The sequence below is a fragment of the Centropristis striata genome, chromosome 3 (genome assembly GCF_030273125.1).
Source record: "Centropristis striata isolate RG_2023a ecotype Rhode Island chromosome 3, C.striata_1.0, whole genome shotgun sequence".
NCBI classification, from domain to species: Eukaryota; Metazoa; Chordata; class Actinopteri; order Perciformes; family Serranidae; genus Centropristis; species Centropristis striata.
Genome location: NC_081519.1, coordinates 17618807 through 17634016, shown reverse-complemented (window position 1 = coordinate 17634016; position 15210 = coordinate 17618807). Strand labels below are relative to the sequence as shown.

Here is a 15210-nt window from a genome sequence, read left to right as displayed (position 1 = left end):
TTAACCTCTCCCTGATGAGTCTGAATGCAGCCTGAGATCCTCCTGCAGAGACTTGTTAGTAATTTCAACGCAAAGGCTAATGGAGCTTAGGCAACTCCGTCCCTCTTAAAAACCCACTTTTCCGGAATTGTTTTCTCTTGAATCCATTATTCATTCTACTTGACTTGTTTTTACTGTGTTTCAGTAAATCACAGCCTGCTTATCATCATTATTGTATTAATTCTTCTTTTATTTATTATTTTCCTGTTTTTGTAAAAATAAATTCCAACTCTAAATGTTATTACCCGTAACATTTAAAAAAAAAACTTTGGCAAGGTCAAGGACGTACAGTATGTGGCTAGGGTTTTTGCAAACAGCAGTGTAATGGTCCCCTTTTGCGGGACACTACAGTCACACAATCCACATATGCCAACTAGTTATAGCCTTACAAAGCCCAGTGTGAGGCTAAACACAGTGTTATTGCTGCACTGACAGGAGGCAAAATATTTTTTACACAAAAATATTTTGTTGATTGCAAAGAAGTGTAGATACATTAATTAGGTATGTGAAGACTGCAGATTTACAACCCAGGTTCCAAAAAAGTTTTGATACTGGGATAACGTAACAAAAACAAAATGAAGTGATTTGAAAATCATTTTGCAAAAATCCTCTGAGACATTCAACTGAATACAGCACAAAGACAAGATATGTAGTGCTCAAACTGTAATTATGCTGTTTGTAACATATGAACGAAGACTGTGACTCACTATAATCTGCTATCTGTCACCATAATAATGTGGCCCCGGTGCATTGCCTGCCACTTAGATTTTGATATTTCAAGATTCAAAAAGTAGCCTTGAAAAGCCCTGACACAATGTAGTCTAAGGCTCTTCCATCAATGAGGCCTGCTCCATCTTCGTTAATAAACCAGCAGGGAATATTTTCCCCATTCTTCACGTCCCTGCTGAAGTCCTTCTGCCAGTGTCTGTGGAAGAGATAGAAAACAACAATAAAATGTATACATTTAAAAAGAAATTCTCTTTCATCTATCCTGCATTATACGTTTGAATCTCAACTTTATGAGTCACATTCACCTGGTCACGTTGATTGTGTGTCCCTTCACGTACATGGTGGCATCTAACTTCTCTTGGACCTCATCTGGACGCAGGTCTGTCACCTCAAACCCAACCCCATGATAGAACTGACCTGGAGGAAAATATCTCTTGATTTATGTAAATTTAGGAATAACAAATATAAAACAGATTCACAACCAATGCATTGTAATATGACATTTTTCTTGCAGTAATCTACCTAGCAGTCCATGAACCGAAGCAGACAAGTGGTGGCTGTCCAGGGTGTAGAAACCCAGGTAGTCCTGTTGGTCGTGGCGTCTCTTCCAAACCTTTGTGTGTCTAATGACCATAAATTTAACTGAGTGCCTCAGTGTCACCGTCAGGCTGCTGTTCTTACTCAGCCTGAGGTCCATACTGGAGGAGAGACAAAATAAAAGTTGTGACCAATAGCTGACAGCAAAGTTTGAATTAGTTTCTTTTTGATTCCCAGAAGCCATGTAGAAAGTGAAGATTTATTTGTCAATGTAATTTAAAGTGATAGTTTGGATTTAGGGGTTGTCTGAGATACTTATCCATAGTCCGTTATTAACTACAGTATAGATGGTGGTCTGCACACCCCCAACTTGGAGAAGCAAGCAGGAGTACAGACATGGTATTGATATTACAAATAATGAATTCATTAATAAATCCTGAAATATTTAAGTACATGGAAATATAAATATGTGAATGACTCAATATAGTTCAATAAATAAACAAAAATGTTTCTTTAAGGAATACTTTTTTCTTTTTGTAAATTTCCTTTTATTTCAATGACTTTCATTTCATAATTCCACATTTATTTCCCAGCTCTTTTCATTTAAAGCTGTCATATTAAAATGTATGTGCGGTTGTTATCTCACAAATTCAGACCAAGAAAACTAACAAGCACACCTTGCGGTCCTTCCACCTGCTGCAAGGAGACTACTGCACCTGAAAGTTTGCTGATCTGGAAGGTAATATGGACGTTCCGGGATCAGACCCCTGGTGCTGGGGTTTCAAAGTTGTCATATTTTCTGGAGATGTACAGCTGTAATTTGTTTTGTTGCTGGCCCTTCATAGCAGTACATCAATTAGCTTCTGTACCGGTGCTCCTGTCGACTGCCATCTACTGTAGGTTAATGCGCTGACTACGGATAAAACCCCACTTCAAAAAAATGCCAAAATACCAATTTAAACATTTCACTTTAAAACACGTATTGCTGTCCAATTACTTTAGAAAATATTTACAAGGCAGTGCTTCTTACTCTGTTTCTTTGATAGAGGCTGTATCAGACCACAGGAGCTTGACCTGCTTTCCATTATAGAAAACTGAGATATGCTGAGTGCTCACATCCAGCTGCACCCCCAGCTTCTTGTGGACGATACCAAAACGGCCAAAGTAGGTCTTGAAGTTACCATCCTCCTTAACTTTCTTCTTGCCAATAATTTGGCCATTCACCACAAAGCCTGAAAAATTATTAAAATAAACAGGGTTTTTGCCACAGAACAGAGACTTCTGGTCTGTATTTAGAACAACTGAGTTAGTAAAACTAAGGACTGACCTGATTTTGGGTCTTTAACCAGGTTGAAAATGGTTCCTGGTTTGTCATTGATGTCGAAGCACAGAGCGTCGTCTTTGTCTGGCAGCTCTATCATGAAATGAGGATCTCCGTCCGCTGCACAAGCGAAAGAAAGAAAGAAAGAAAGAAAGATTGTTGTTGTTGTTTATTGCCCTGGCTTGCCAGTTTCCAGAAATGTCTTTTGCCATGTGATTTTGTGCAAAATTGTAACAACCTACTGACCGATTAAGAGTAGTGAGGAGTCAGCGGTAAATGGCAGTATAAAAAAGAGCAGCCACTTAAATAGGATTTTTATAAATTCACTAATGAATCATCGCAACCATGGGAGGTCCATGAGCATACAGTCATACATATCACAAGGCTTTTAATTTGAAATCCTAAAAGTACAAGTTACCAGTGCAGGAGAGAATGATCGTAGACTGAAAAATCAATGGAAATAAGTCACCAGGCTTTACTGTGTTATCATCCTCTGTGATTCTTCAATGTATGCTATGACTGCAGTGCAGGCTTATCTGTCTTTTTATTCATCAAATAAATACAATAAAAATCAAAGAGATGGAATGAATCAGATGGGTTTTTGTTCTTTGTTTGGAGCCCCGCAGTGGTCAATGTTCCCACAGCTGTTACAGGGGTTTAATCCCAAACAACCCCTCACACCTTATTACGTGATTTTCTATGCATCAGTAACAATTTGTAAGAAAACATTTAATTAGATTTGACAGGAAGAGTGAAAGCATACCAATGATAGATTGATATATTAGATATAATAGTGAAACTACTGCTGTATGAAGAGCTTACCATCTGAGCTGCCACCTCGAGAACTGCTACCTCGAGAACTGCTACCTCGAGAACTGCTACCTCGAGAACTGCTACCTCGAGAACTGCTACCTCGAGAACTGCTACCTCGAGAACTGCTACCTCGAGAACTGCTACCCCGAGAACTGCTACCTTGAGAACTGCTTAAACCCCCGTTTCTCTCTGCTTCCTGTCGCTGGGCTGTGAAACAGGACAACAGACAGGAAACACACAACACAATGTTAGTAAGCTTTGGTACAAAAAGAATATTCTGGTTTACAAGCCAGTTTAGCAGATCATATTTTGCTATTCTTACTAATAGAAACATGCTGGGAACCTATTAAACATGACCTGTTCCCTTACCCTCAGTCAGCTTATCAGCGATGAGAGGGCTGTCTGGTCCATCCTCAGTTTCAGGCTTGGTGACTACCATGGAGGTGAGAGGGGTGACAAAGCTGTATTGCAGGGACATGTCCAGGGCCTTGGCTTTTGCATTTTCTTTCTCCTGCTGAGAGCCAATCTCACTGTGAGATAAAAAGGAAGCAGATGAGAAGATTGTTTTAAAATGGCATGTAGGCTTATTTCAATTCTTGGTGCGGGTACAGATAAAGTTGACTGACAGGATTCAGATGATAAACCTTTTCTCCAGTAGCTGTTGGATGGTGAGGTAGGCCCAAAGACGCTCTGAGAAATTCCGAAAGATGTACTCTTGTTCTGGGTAGATCACATCCAAGTCTAAGACGCTGGCCTGTCCCTGCACCAGGAAGTCCTCTTTAGGCTAGAGAAAGATTTAAGAGAGAGAGAGATTTAATTTTCTCATTTTTCAGACTATAAAAATGTATTTGTGTATCCACCCTATAATTCAGATCAGCTCCAAAATTGAACAGGATCTTCTTTGGCCCATGCTACACACTTCCATCAAGTGTTACAGAAATGTTGTACTTTTTCCATAAACCTGCTAAACTTTCTGAGTGCCCTTCTAGTTCAGCATGTTATAATGCTAACATTGAATAATTAGAACAAAGCACAGCTGAGGTTGGTATGAATATCAATTGTATGATTCATCCTGTGGGGACCATGACTGCATGTTAAAAATTCCATAGCAATCCGGCAAAATTGTTATTAAAATATTTTAGTGGTGGACTGACTGATATTAAATCCTTAATAATCCCTACTGAGGCCATGAGATAGGACGATGTTTCTAAAATTGCAAAAGTAAAAGTACCTTGTTCAATTAATTCACAATCTCACTCTTCACATTCAATATTCAATCACAGGAAGTGTCTCTTATGAGAGCAAGTGCACATATTTTCTATTCACCTCCATTACTGGATGGGGTCTTATTCATGCTTTAACTGACATATTGTCCATCCTCACCCCTTGAGCAAACACTTCCACTAAGAAGTTGTCCAGGTTATTGTCTTTAAGCCGACCAGCCACCACGATCTCTGTGCCGTTAAACAACTGGCTGTAGTGGTTTTTGGTCAAGAAGCCCACTGCACTGTCAGGATAACGAAGGTCCACCTCCAAGAGCAGAGGACTGGACACCTCCTCGTAGAAACCCTGGAACAAGACACACTCCAAATCATGTAATATATGTTTATAAAGGCCCTTGAAGTGGAAACAAATATCCTTAAACTTGCATGAACATAATATTTGCTGTAAATGTATATATTTCTTTTTACCTGAAGTTGAATGGCTGCATCTGAACCCTCAAAAATTCTACGGGCAAGTCCATTGTTTTCTTTGGCCATCACATCCAAGAAGGAGAATACCACATCATTTCCAAATCCAAGACAGAACAGTGACATGTTCCCCCCGATAGCAGAGCGCACATTCTCCTGAAGCTTTGGGGTGTTGGACTCCCCTACATGAATATATGCAGGCACACAAATGTAATGTATGAGCATAAGAGCTTGTCAACTTTTTCAAAGTGTTAAATTATAGTGACAATCATATGGTTGCATTTATAGATCTAAAGGGGTTCAGCAAACGAGAAACCAAAAAAGACAACAACGACAAGTCATACATTTTTGTTTTTGTTTTTACAAATCATATGATTAGCTACATGTCAGACTTATTTCAAGATACTGTATTAATTGACATATGCAGTGATTTCTGTCACTTAAGTGCCATTATAATGATGTCACAACAATTATATTCTTCCAAATTAAGACTTCTCACCAACATTTGGCATCCCATCAGTCAGTAAAATAATCATATCTGTACTCCTCTCTGGAAGGTTCTTCTTTCCTCTTTCTCTCTTTAGCATTTCCACTGCCTTCAGTACAGCATCATTAATATTGGTGGCTGAAATGTAAAAAATACAGTGAGAAGATTATCATAAACATTTCCTGCCACAGTGGAAATAAAGTATCGATGTCTAATGTGCAGTGGGAGGCTAACGCTAGCTCGTCATCATCCCCGCTAGTCAATTAAGCAACATTATCCTGAGAGTACATGTCTCTTAATTATTGTGTTTATGAGAACAGATTTGGCTACCGAGGCGGTGATGATGAATGATGATTATATTAGTGCAGGTGATTGTGTGATCAGGTACTGCATCTTTTATACCACTGCTGTGCCTGTAGGATGACCATTCTCTGACAGTAGCCCCTTTCATTGTGCCATTTCGGGACCACTATGAACGGGCTAAGCGGGATATTTGACGTCCCGCTTGACTTTTAACACACACATTCCACTTGGTCCGACAATCATCAAATCACTGTTCACTCCGGCCACCTTCGCTAACTGTGCACAGTGTCCGCCGCTTATTGTAAACAAACTGGCATGCTAACTGTACATGTGCTGCTGATCGTAAACAAACAGGCATCGCTAACTTTGCAGTGTCCGGTGGTTGTTGTAAACAAATGGAGGTCGCTAAGTGAACACATACATACTTTAATGCAACAGAGCTAACTGCGTAGCCTATTAGCACTGTGCTACTGCGCAGCACTGCTGCTGCTCTGACTATCGTCTCCTCCCACTATCCTCCCACCTCGTTCCGCGACACCCATTCAGAATCACCTTTATTGTCATTGCACAGAGTAACAAGTACTAGGACAATAAAATTAGCCATTAACCTGTCCAAACGTATACTTAAAACAAACATACAATATGATAGAGGTGGACAGGACAGGCAGACAGAGATGAAAGAAAAGAAATACAGCACAACGCGATGAGAGGAAAGGAGGAAAAAACAATGAAAAAAACCTCGGCAAGATAAGCACATACACAATACACTTCACAACATGAATAGACTTATGACATGCTACAGGGGAGGAGGGAGCCAGCATAGTCAAGCAGTCATCAAGTCCTGCAGCTATTACAGCGCTGGTCACAGACCCACTTGTCTCGCTGATGGTATGAAGCGGCAAAGGCGTAGGATAGGGGTGTGGGTGGGGCGGGAGGATGTTTGCAGATCTGCACTATGAAAGGGCATGAATATCACACCTTTGCGGGATCATTATGAAGCCCTAAGGCGAAAGGCCGACACAGATCTTTCCGGCAATATAGTGGGACATTTGCGGGACCGCACTGTGAAAGGGGCTTTTGTCTAAGTATGGTTTCTGCATGGCCCATCTATTGCAGTCACATACGCTGCTGTTGTTATGTAACATAAGTTGTGTATATGTTAACGTATGTAACATATTTGGCATACTGTATGTAAATTGCATTATATAGGTTTAAAATAACATTAACTTTTGGTTTCACACAGAATGTGAATTGCGATGTCCTGGGTTGAAGTGATTGTGTGATTCATTCGTCCACCCAAACTTAATTGCACGTGGACTTTGTCACTGGTCACCTGATTTCCTCATTATTTTGGCTATTGGAGGTCAGCTTTACAATAAACGTAAATATGGGTCATAATATAATATCACAATATTAGTATTAACCTAAGTGACCCAGGATGTACTGTATGTAATAGGTTTATAACACACTGCAGAAGACATGTTACAGAAGTTGTTGTGAAATGTATATATTGAAATTAGATGTCTAGTCATCTGAAATAGGAAGTGCACAAAAGATATGGCATAAAATTGGTACCACTTGATTTTCTCTTACATCCTCTGTCTTTTAGTTTCTTGATGTAGGTAATAGCGTTAGTCACATTTCCCTTTGTTGCTTTGGTAAGAAAGTCCCTCCAGGTGACAATTGAACTATCAAAAAGGATCAAAGCAAAGTTGTCCTCTTCATGGAGGTCTTCCAGAATGGCGACCATGGCATCCCGGGTCTGCAAAGGTTCCCAAATCCACATATAAAGACCTACATACAGTGAATATGGAGTATGATGCTTATCTACATAACAAGTGTTTTTACCTGATCAATCTTTCTTCCACTCATCGATCCACTCCTGTCAATCACAAACACCACATTTTTTGGGACTCTGGCCAGGTCAGGGGGCGCGAAGAAGTGCACAAAGTATCCATTTACAATCTGAGGGGAAATATAGCATCTGATTAAGACTAATATAGAAATATGACACAGGGGCACATCTATGTTCACCTTCACATGTCTAGGGAAGTAAAAGTAAAATACTATTTAACGTTAAAGTTCATTCAACAATAATATTTCAGTCAAGAATTCATGTGAAAAGAATCACTGACGCTAATGGGAAAAGAGAAAAAGAAGTTCCTGCAGCTAAATATCATGATATTGTGCTTCAGGGAAAATATCTGAGTCTTATGTGCTGCTGCAAAGTCTTTGTTGGCCGCTGACCTGAACTGCCCCTAGGTCCTTTGCTCGTTTCACATCGTACTTGATGATGAAATCTCCATCAATTATGTTGCCTTCACATCCTGGACATTTCCTCTGCTGCTCCAGTGTTGGGGAGAAAGAGATGTGTGCCTGAGAAACAAAAAAGTTTACATTTAAAACATCATCATAAGTTCCTAAACATTATAAAGGGAAGTATAGAAATATTTGTAACCCTTTACCTTTGTGTCTGTGACGGTTTTCTCCACCAGGGGGAGCAGCTCATTGGAGAGGAATGTAGCAGTGGCCTCAACAAAATCAATGCCCTGGGGCTCAAAGATGTTTACAACAATCTGTCCACACACACACACACACACACACAGTCTCAGTCTCCCTTTATATTACATCAGGCCTCTGCAGATAACTTCTGCCCTCTATTGACTATGAATGGCACAACACCTGCAGAGATATGGAGTTAGAGGAATTGAACAAGATCTAGAGATTAAGTTTTGATTTAGCATGGATTTATATAAAGAATCCACAGAGTCAAAGTACAACATCATTAGCTGCTTAACACACATTTTGCATTCCTGACACTGGACAGCAGATTCCAGCTCCTCCTGACCACCTTGTCATAATTAGGAAAAATAAAAGAGCAGAGTGTGTCCAACCTGAAACTCCTGCACCGGTTGTTTGGGTTTAACTCGAGTCAGAATCTCATACTGGCCCAGTTTCCTCTGAAGGAGCTCCTCGTAGGTCAGAATGAATGACACGTTACTTTTGGCTGCGATGTTGACAGACACAGAAAACGTCTCCATGTTTCTTCCTGAAGCCCTGTAATGATGCACATGTATTACGTCAATGTGTTGTTGACACCACCACAGGTTCAACGCAACTGTAACACTTTCAGTAAAACATACTTGACCAGTCCAGCAGTCTGTCCAGAGGAAACAGCCTTCTCATACTGTTTCTTTGCTTTCTCCTTCCCCTTCACCTCCCCAACATACACCTGTCCTTCAATTTCCCTGTGAGGAACAAAGACATCTGTAAAGGTAGAGAAAGAGGTGATCCATGCTCACTGTCATATGTAGTTTTGACTGACATGCTGAAGTTGGCGATGAAGGCGGTCTTAGGCAGCTCAACTTCGAAGAAGATTTCCTGGGAAACGTTTGCTTTGTTCCGAGCCTTGGAGGTCATGACGGTGTGGGCGAAACGAGACGTCACAGTGCAGTCCACTTTCACACTGTACACCTCCATCATCTGAAAGGATGGACAGGGCGTGACACTTGGTCCCCTTTCCCCCCTTGTCACATACCTGCAGCCAAGCTACCTTGTTCCTTCATAATTTCTGGTAGTGAAAATAACTATGTGGCAGTTTCACAGATGTGGGGGCAGTTTCACAGATACTGTCTGCCTCTGAAAACCATCATCTCAGCAGCCCCTATTTCAGCCAACGCTTGAGTTCAGTGCCACTTATCCTTATGCATTCATCAGGCATGAATGCATAAGGAACTATCCGACATAAATGCATACATTTTTGCTTTCCAAAGTTAACCTCTGAGGCAACAAAATCACTTGCACATGCATTTTTTAATTACTGACCACATCCCCACAAAAATGGGGGGCAGCATTTCACCTTTGCAGGTAATCATGATATACGAAATGCAGCAATGACAGGACTGTGTACAGTTGAACATACAATAAAGGTTGCACTGTCTAGAATGGGTTTTTATCACTTTCAAGAATCTGATACATCAGTTACATCAGTTACCTAGAATCTGTACCTGTGCCTGCCTGTCTGCCCCATTCCTGTTTCCAATGGATGTAATTCAATTCTGTTAAGATGTGCAACCCATACCAATCAACTTTTGTATTTTCATTGTTGTTAAGAAATTACTGAATGTTTGCTGTCTGCTTGGCCTCTCTGCATTTGGGTTTTTCTCCCGTTGTTGCCCAAACATTCACCGGACAAGACAAAGAAAGGGGAAAATGTGTAGTTCTGTTGAGTAAAATGCTGTCTGAACGGCATAAACATGAACATATCATACCCAGAAAAGTTTAAAGCCTCATATTATAGCAAGACCAGTGGCCAAGAGAACTGGCTGCTTGTTGGTGTTACTCTACTGAATTGTGGATCAGATGTCATGAGAAGTGTCCCCAAATTATTTGTCGCAAAACCGAGAGGTCACTGTTATGTAAACATTATACAAGATTAACCTTTTAGAGAAAGGAATAAAACACAGATGGAAAAATCACTTCCAGCATGTTGATCGTCTCCAGCAAAGCAAAAAGTAAAGAAATATGGCAATGGACACCGCAGGGGGATGAGCGACATCTGGAAGCAATGATGTTTATATAAAGTGTGGACCTCATTTTGCAAACACTAACAATACCACTACTGTGAGATAGAAGTTTCCAGTCAACTTGACAATAGTCCTGTGTGTATTGAATTGATATATCCAGGTTTCACGATTACTTTCCTAATAATACATTAACATCGAGGTATAAATGACATGTTGATAGGAAAGGTCAATAATCTCAAAATTGTCTCCTTACGTTTGCAGAGTTTGTGCTCCTTTTCTGTTGATGAAAAAGAGACAACAAATATGTAAATGTATTTTCACCGCCAAACCTTTTTGAGTTCTGTTCCAGTGTGAAACCAAAAATTAGTGACATATAAACACAACATAGTGTAAGTCAGAATTTTAAGCTGAGTACCTTAATTGACCTTGGGCCCATCGCTTCTTTGGTCTCCTAGAACACAACAAGTGCATGGTTATTGAGAAAAGAACTGCAGGATTGGAGTTATGTGCATCAAAATGAATCCATGAACTGCTTGTCTGAACTCGGGTCGTAGGGGGCTGGAGCCAATCCCAGCTGACATGGGTGAGAGGTGGTACAGCCTGGACAGGTGTACTATGGCCCTCTTGCTGTGAGAGAAGTAAGTACTCCACCGTGTAGCCATGTGTACCAAATTATGACTATTTTCCATCAGATGTTTCCCTTAATGTTTCCAATAAGTAATATTTTACACCTTTCCAACAATGCAACAAAACATACTCCCTATCTGAAGCATCCATGTCTGTGATATAAGAAACATGATCTCTTATTGAAGTGTCCTCTTTTATGCTTCACAAAAATGTCTTGTAGAACAAGTTTTTCGAAAATATTACGCAAGCATTAACAGACCGCACGTCTGGGAGTCAAGGTGTGGACCCATAACCAGACAAAGGAATTACGACAGGTGTGGAGAAGAAATAATTTAAATCAATTATTTCTTGCATGCTGGTCTATTGAGCCCCAGTGCAGTAGAAAATCTGGTGTCTTTGCTTTTTCGTTAATGGGTGCATTTAAAATTTTCATGACTTTGCAAATCAGTTTGTTCCTAATACATATTGTTTTCTGTTTCTGTTTTAATGAGTCCAATTTAAAAATACCAGTGTCTTTGACCCCACTCAAAAGCACCTCCAGCCTTTACAGTTTTAATAGATGGAACTGTTTATTGAGTTTGCTAATGAATGGGTAGGTGGGGATCGTCTATTAGCCCTTTTTAAGGAGACAGACATACAAAATTGAGCTGGAGACATTTTTGCCAGGTGTTTATACACTCACCTGCCACTATTCACTATTAGGTGAAGTGTGTACCTAATAAAGTGGCAATGTGGTCTTCTGCTGCTGTAGCCCATCTGCTTCAAGGTTGGACGTGTGTTCAGAGGTGAGAACTGCCACTCACTGGATATTTTCTCTTTTTGGGACCATTCTCTGTAAACCCTAGAGATGTTTGTGTGTGAGAATCCCAGTAGGTTCAGTCACTTAAATCACCTTTCTTCCCCATTCTGATGCACTAAAACTTCAACAGGTTGTCGCGACCATATCTACATGCTTAAATGCATTGAGTAGCTGCCATGTGATGTGGCTGATTAGATATTTGCGTTGCAAGCAGTTGAACAGGTGTACCTAATAAAGTGGCAAGTGAGCGTTTATCTGTCTGTCTGTGGACATATCTTGACAACATGGTAACATCATAACTGTGCAAGTTGCAGTCATGAAACTTTACAGCTGTGTAGCTGAAATCAAAATAAAGGCTGAGGTCAGAGATGGGTATGGACCCCCTGCTTGGTAGTCTTGGTCCAATTTGGTGTCTGCTGGCTGGATTGGCCAATATTTTTTTTGTTCAAAACGTTCATAAAATAAACAAAAATTATGAACAGAATGTGAAGAAGTGACGTCAAAAAAAAAAGAAAGAAGAAGTGACGTCTATATATCGTGTTGCAAAGATATCTGCTGAAGTTAGCGTAGTAACAAGCTAACTGTCGGCTGCCTGTCTTGTAATACCACTGTTGGCTCCAGAGGTGTTAGTGAGTCACTGTAGCGTGCAGTCTGCTCTCGGAGAGGACGGAGAAGTAGACACAACCACATGCCCACTAAAATAATATTATATTTTGCATAACAATGCAAGGCAAAAAAATGCATAAATTGCATTTTGTTGTGTCTTTCTGTTTCATATTTTTTTGATGTGTATACAAAAACAACAGAGGGACATACCTATATCAGGGTACATTGGGGTCGGCATAGACCCTTAGATTTAGATTTGTATACTTATTGTTTTTTTGAATTATTTCTTTTTTCAAGCAAATCCAGAGGAGCCAACAGTCACATGATTTAGAGCATCACCCAGCTACGAGCTGCACACCGTCGCACCAGGTGTTAAAATTAAGCGTTGAATTTGAATGACTCCTGTTGCTTTCACCATATAAATATTACACAGATAATGTTCACTGAAATGATGAATGGATGAATGATGAATTATTGAAAACTAAATATTACCAGAATCAAATGATGGTAAGCTGTAATTTTTATCAAAGAAAAGTATAAACTGAATTTTAACTGCAACTTCTATTTTGTTTTTTTCAAATGAAATGTATTACATAACTAAAAATGTTTGGAGAATATATCAAATATTTTGCTTACTCAAGTTTATTTGGAAGTCTGTATGTTAAATATAATGGGAGTTAAATGTATCTCTTTAACCAGTTTTACACCCCCCAAACAAACAGATTGGCATTGACATTCAAATAACAGTTTAAAAGAATATTTCCTTGCAGCTGTCAATGATTTGGAGAGACAGTTGGTTGTTTTCTGTTTTTTTTTTTTTATCAGCCTCATGCCCTCAAAACAGATATTCTTTTATTCCTTTTTTTCGGGAAAACACTGTTGCTGCTGCCAGACATGCAAAGCACACCACTTCCTGTGTGCCTGGGGATATTTCATGGGAAAGATCAACTCTTACAACTGTAGACACAGTCTTTTATAAACAATGTGTGTACTGATCCCTAATGAGGTGTAAGATAGCAATAGAAATTAACAAAACAGACATTTGTTTACATGCAAATGCCGCACATACCTGCGTCAGAGCACCTTTGCGTGAAACGACCAGAGCTCCCTGAGCTGGAAGCCAGATGCAGACACAAATCCAAAACAGCATGAATCTCCACAGCGCAGGCATGGCTGGGAAACAGAAGAGCCTCTGCCCTGGTATGGCTGAAAACAAGAGTGGAGGGAATTTGAGGCATGTGGGGCTCAAGTCTTCCCACAGGAGTTTTACTCCACCCACACACACACGCTCAGGAGGAGGGACCCTCTTATGTTTGTGTGAGTCAGTGTGTGTAGTTTCCCATAAACTGGTGTGTGGGAAGATTACATTGACTGGAATTACGCTCATCAAGTCAAGACTTGTTTATCCTGTGGTTCATTTCAGGGTTTACCTATACAACTATACAATGTGTGTGTGTGTGTGTGTGTGTGTGTGTGTGTGTGTGTGTGTGTGTGTGTGTTTGTGTGTGTGTGTTTACTGCATGCTCTATCTTAGCATTTTCTCTTCCATTATATGATCTATTCCACAAATTGAGATAAGAATGTGGTTGATTATATCATTCTAAAGTATAATGAGTAGTTATTTATTATTTTATTATTCATTTTATTTTATTTATAATTATTTCACCAAAATGTCAGAGCCTTTTAGGCTGCTTGGCCATGAGGAGATGTTTTCACCACTTGGTCACTACTCAAGTAACATTTATTTGGTATCATGAAGTTTAGGAATTCTACAGTAGACCTCACATGAACTGTAACAGACCTTGTCATCAGAGTTGGACTGCGTGGAAAATCCCACTTAGAATGCCACCTTCCTTCCTGTCACATTAACAAACACTTGGATTAAAAAAGCAGGGTGCGCCAGTGTGTTTAAACAAGGGTTTAAAATATACAAGCTATAAGTTATTCTGTAAGTCAAACATGTCTTAAGAGGAAAAGGAAGAATAACCACTTTACTGCACTGGCTGCCCGTCCATATAAGGATTAATTTTCAAATTATTTTATTAGCTTTTAAAGCCTTTAATGGCCTTGCCCCACCTTACCTCTCTGAGCTGCTGCACCCTTACACTCCCAACCGGTCTCTCAGGTCAGCTGACCAGCTGCTCCTGACAGTGCCGAGAGCTAGGCTGAAGCTCAAAGGGGAACGAGCGTTTACCATTGTAGCTCCAAAACTTTGGAATGAATTGCAGCTGCACATTAGACAGGCCTCCTCACTGTCTCATTTTAAGTCTCTTCTTAAAACCCACCTCTTCTCTTTGGCTTTTGACACCACGTAGAGTGTTGATTTTATGATTTCGTGATTTTATGTGTATAGATGCATATTTCATTTTGTGCAGGCAGGGCATTTTATCTATTTTATTCTATTTTTGTTTTATCTTATTGTATTTTATCATTTTATTGTCTACTTATCTTTTTTATTTTGCTTTTATTGTGTTATCCATTTATTGTGTTTCACATTTGGAAACCTTGTGTTTGCTAAAAATACGCTATATAAATAAAGTGGATTGGATTGGATCGGAAAGCAAAGGCCGTATAAACATTTACTATCTTTCCTGTCGAAACTAATTAATGTCGGAAACAATGAAACGCTGAAATGAAATGCTCAAATCCAGCTTGAGTCCATCATTAGAAACTGTATTTCATTTATTTCAATACAAGTGATTGCTGAGTCTTTCTCCCAGTGTGAATAAAGC

General features: G+C 39.8%; 1 protein-coding gene across 1 annotated transcript; it reads right to left on the bottom strand.

The window, feature by feature from the left end:
• Positions 1 to 499: 499 nt before the first annotated feature.
• LOC131968239 (inter-alpha-trypsin inhibitor heavy chain H3-like) lies at positions 500 to 15106 on the bottom strand. Its single transcript, XM_059329032.1, has 21 exons — positions 13548 to 15106; positions 10862 to 10897; positions 10700 to 10723; positions 9246 to 9403; positions 9064 to 9168; positions 8815 to 8977; positions 8386 to 8496; positions 8168 to 8296; positions 7769 to 7885; positions 7514 to 7682; positions 5630 to 5755; positions 5131 to 5312; positions 4823 to 5008; positions 4084 to 4223; positions 3809 to 3969; positions 3449 to 3646; positions 2633 to 2746; positions 2336 to 2537; positions 1291 to 1466; positions 1074 to 1185; positions 500 to 964 (listed from the first exon to the last, which is right to left on the bottom strand). The coding sequence occupies exons 1-21, from the start codon at positions 13863 to 13865 to the stop codon at positions 823 to 825; spliced, it is 3069 nt and encodes a 1022-aa protein (XP_059185015.1). The 5' UTR covers positions 13866 to 15106; the 3' UTR covers positions 500 to 822.
• Positions 15107 to 15210: the final 104 nt, after the last annotated feature.

Coding starts and splice junctions, on each gene's coding strand:
- LOC131968239 (XM_059329032.1), bottom strand. CDS start 13,865: ATGAGCGTAATTCCAGTCAATGTAATCTTCCCACACACCAGTTTATGG. Junction 8,978..9,063: donor CAGACTGCTGGACTGGTCAA/GTATGTTTTACT, acceptor GCATCATTACAG/GGCTTCAGGAAGAAACATGG. Junction 2,747..3,448: donor TCGAGGTGGCAGCTCAGATG/GTAAGCTCTTCA, acceptor TCGCTTGTGCAG/CGGACGGAGATCCTCATTTC.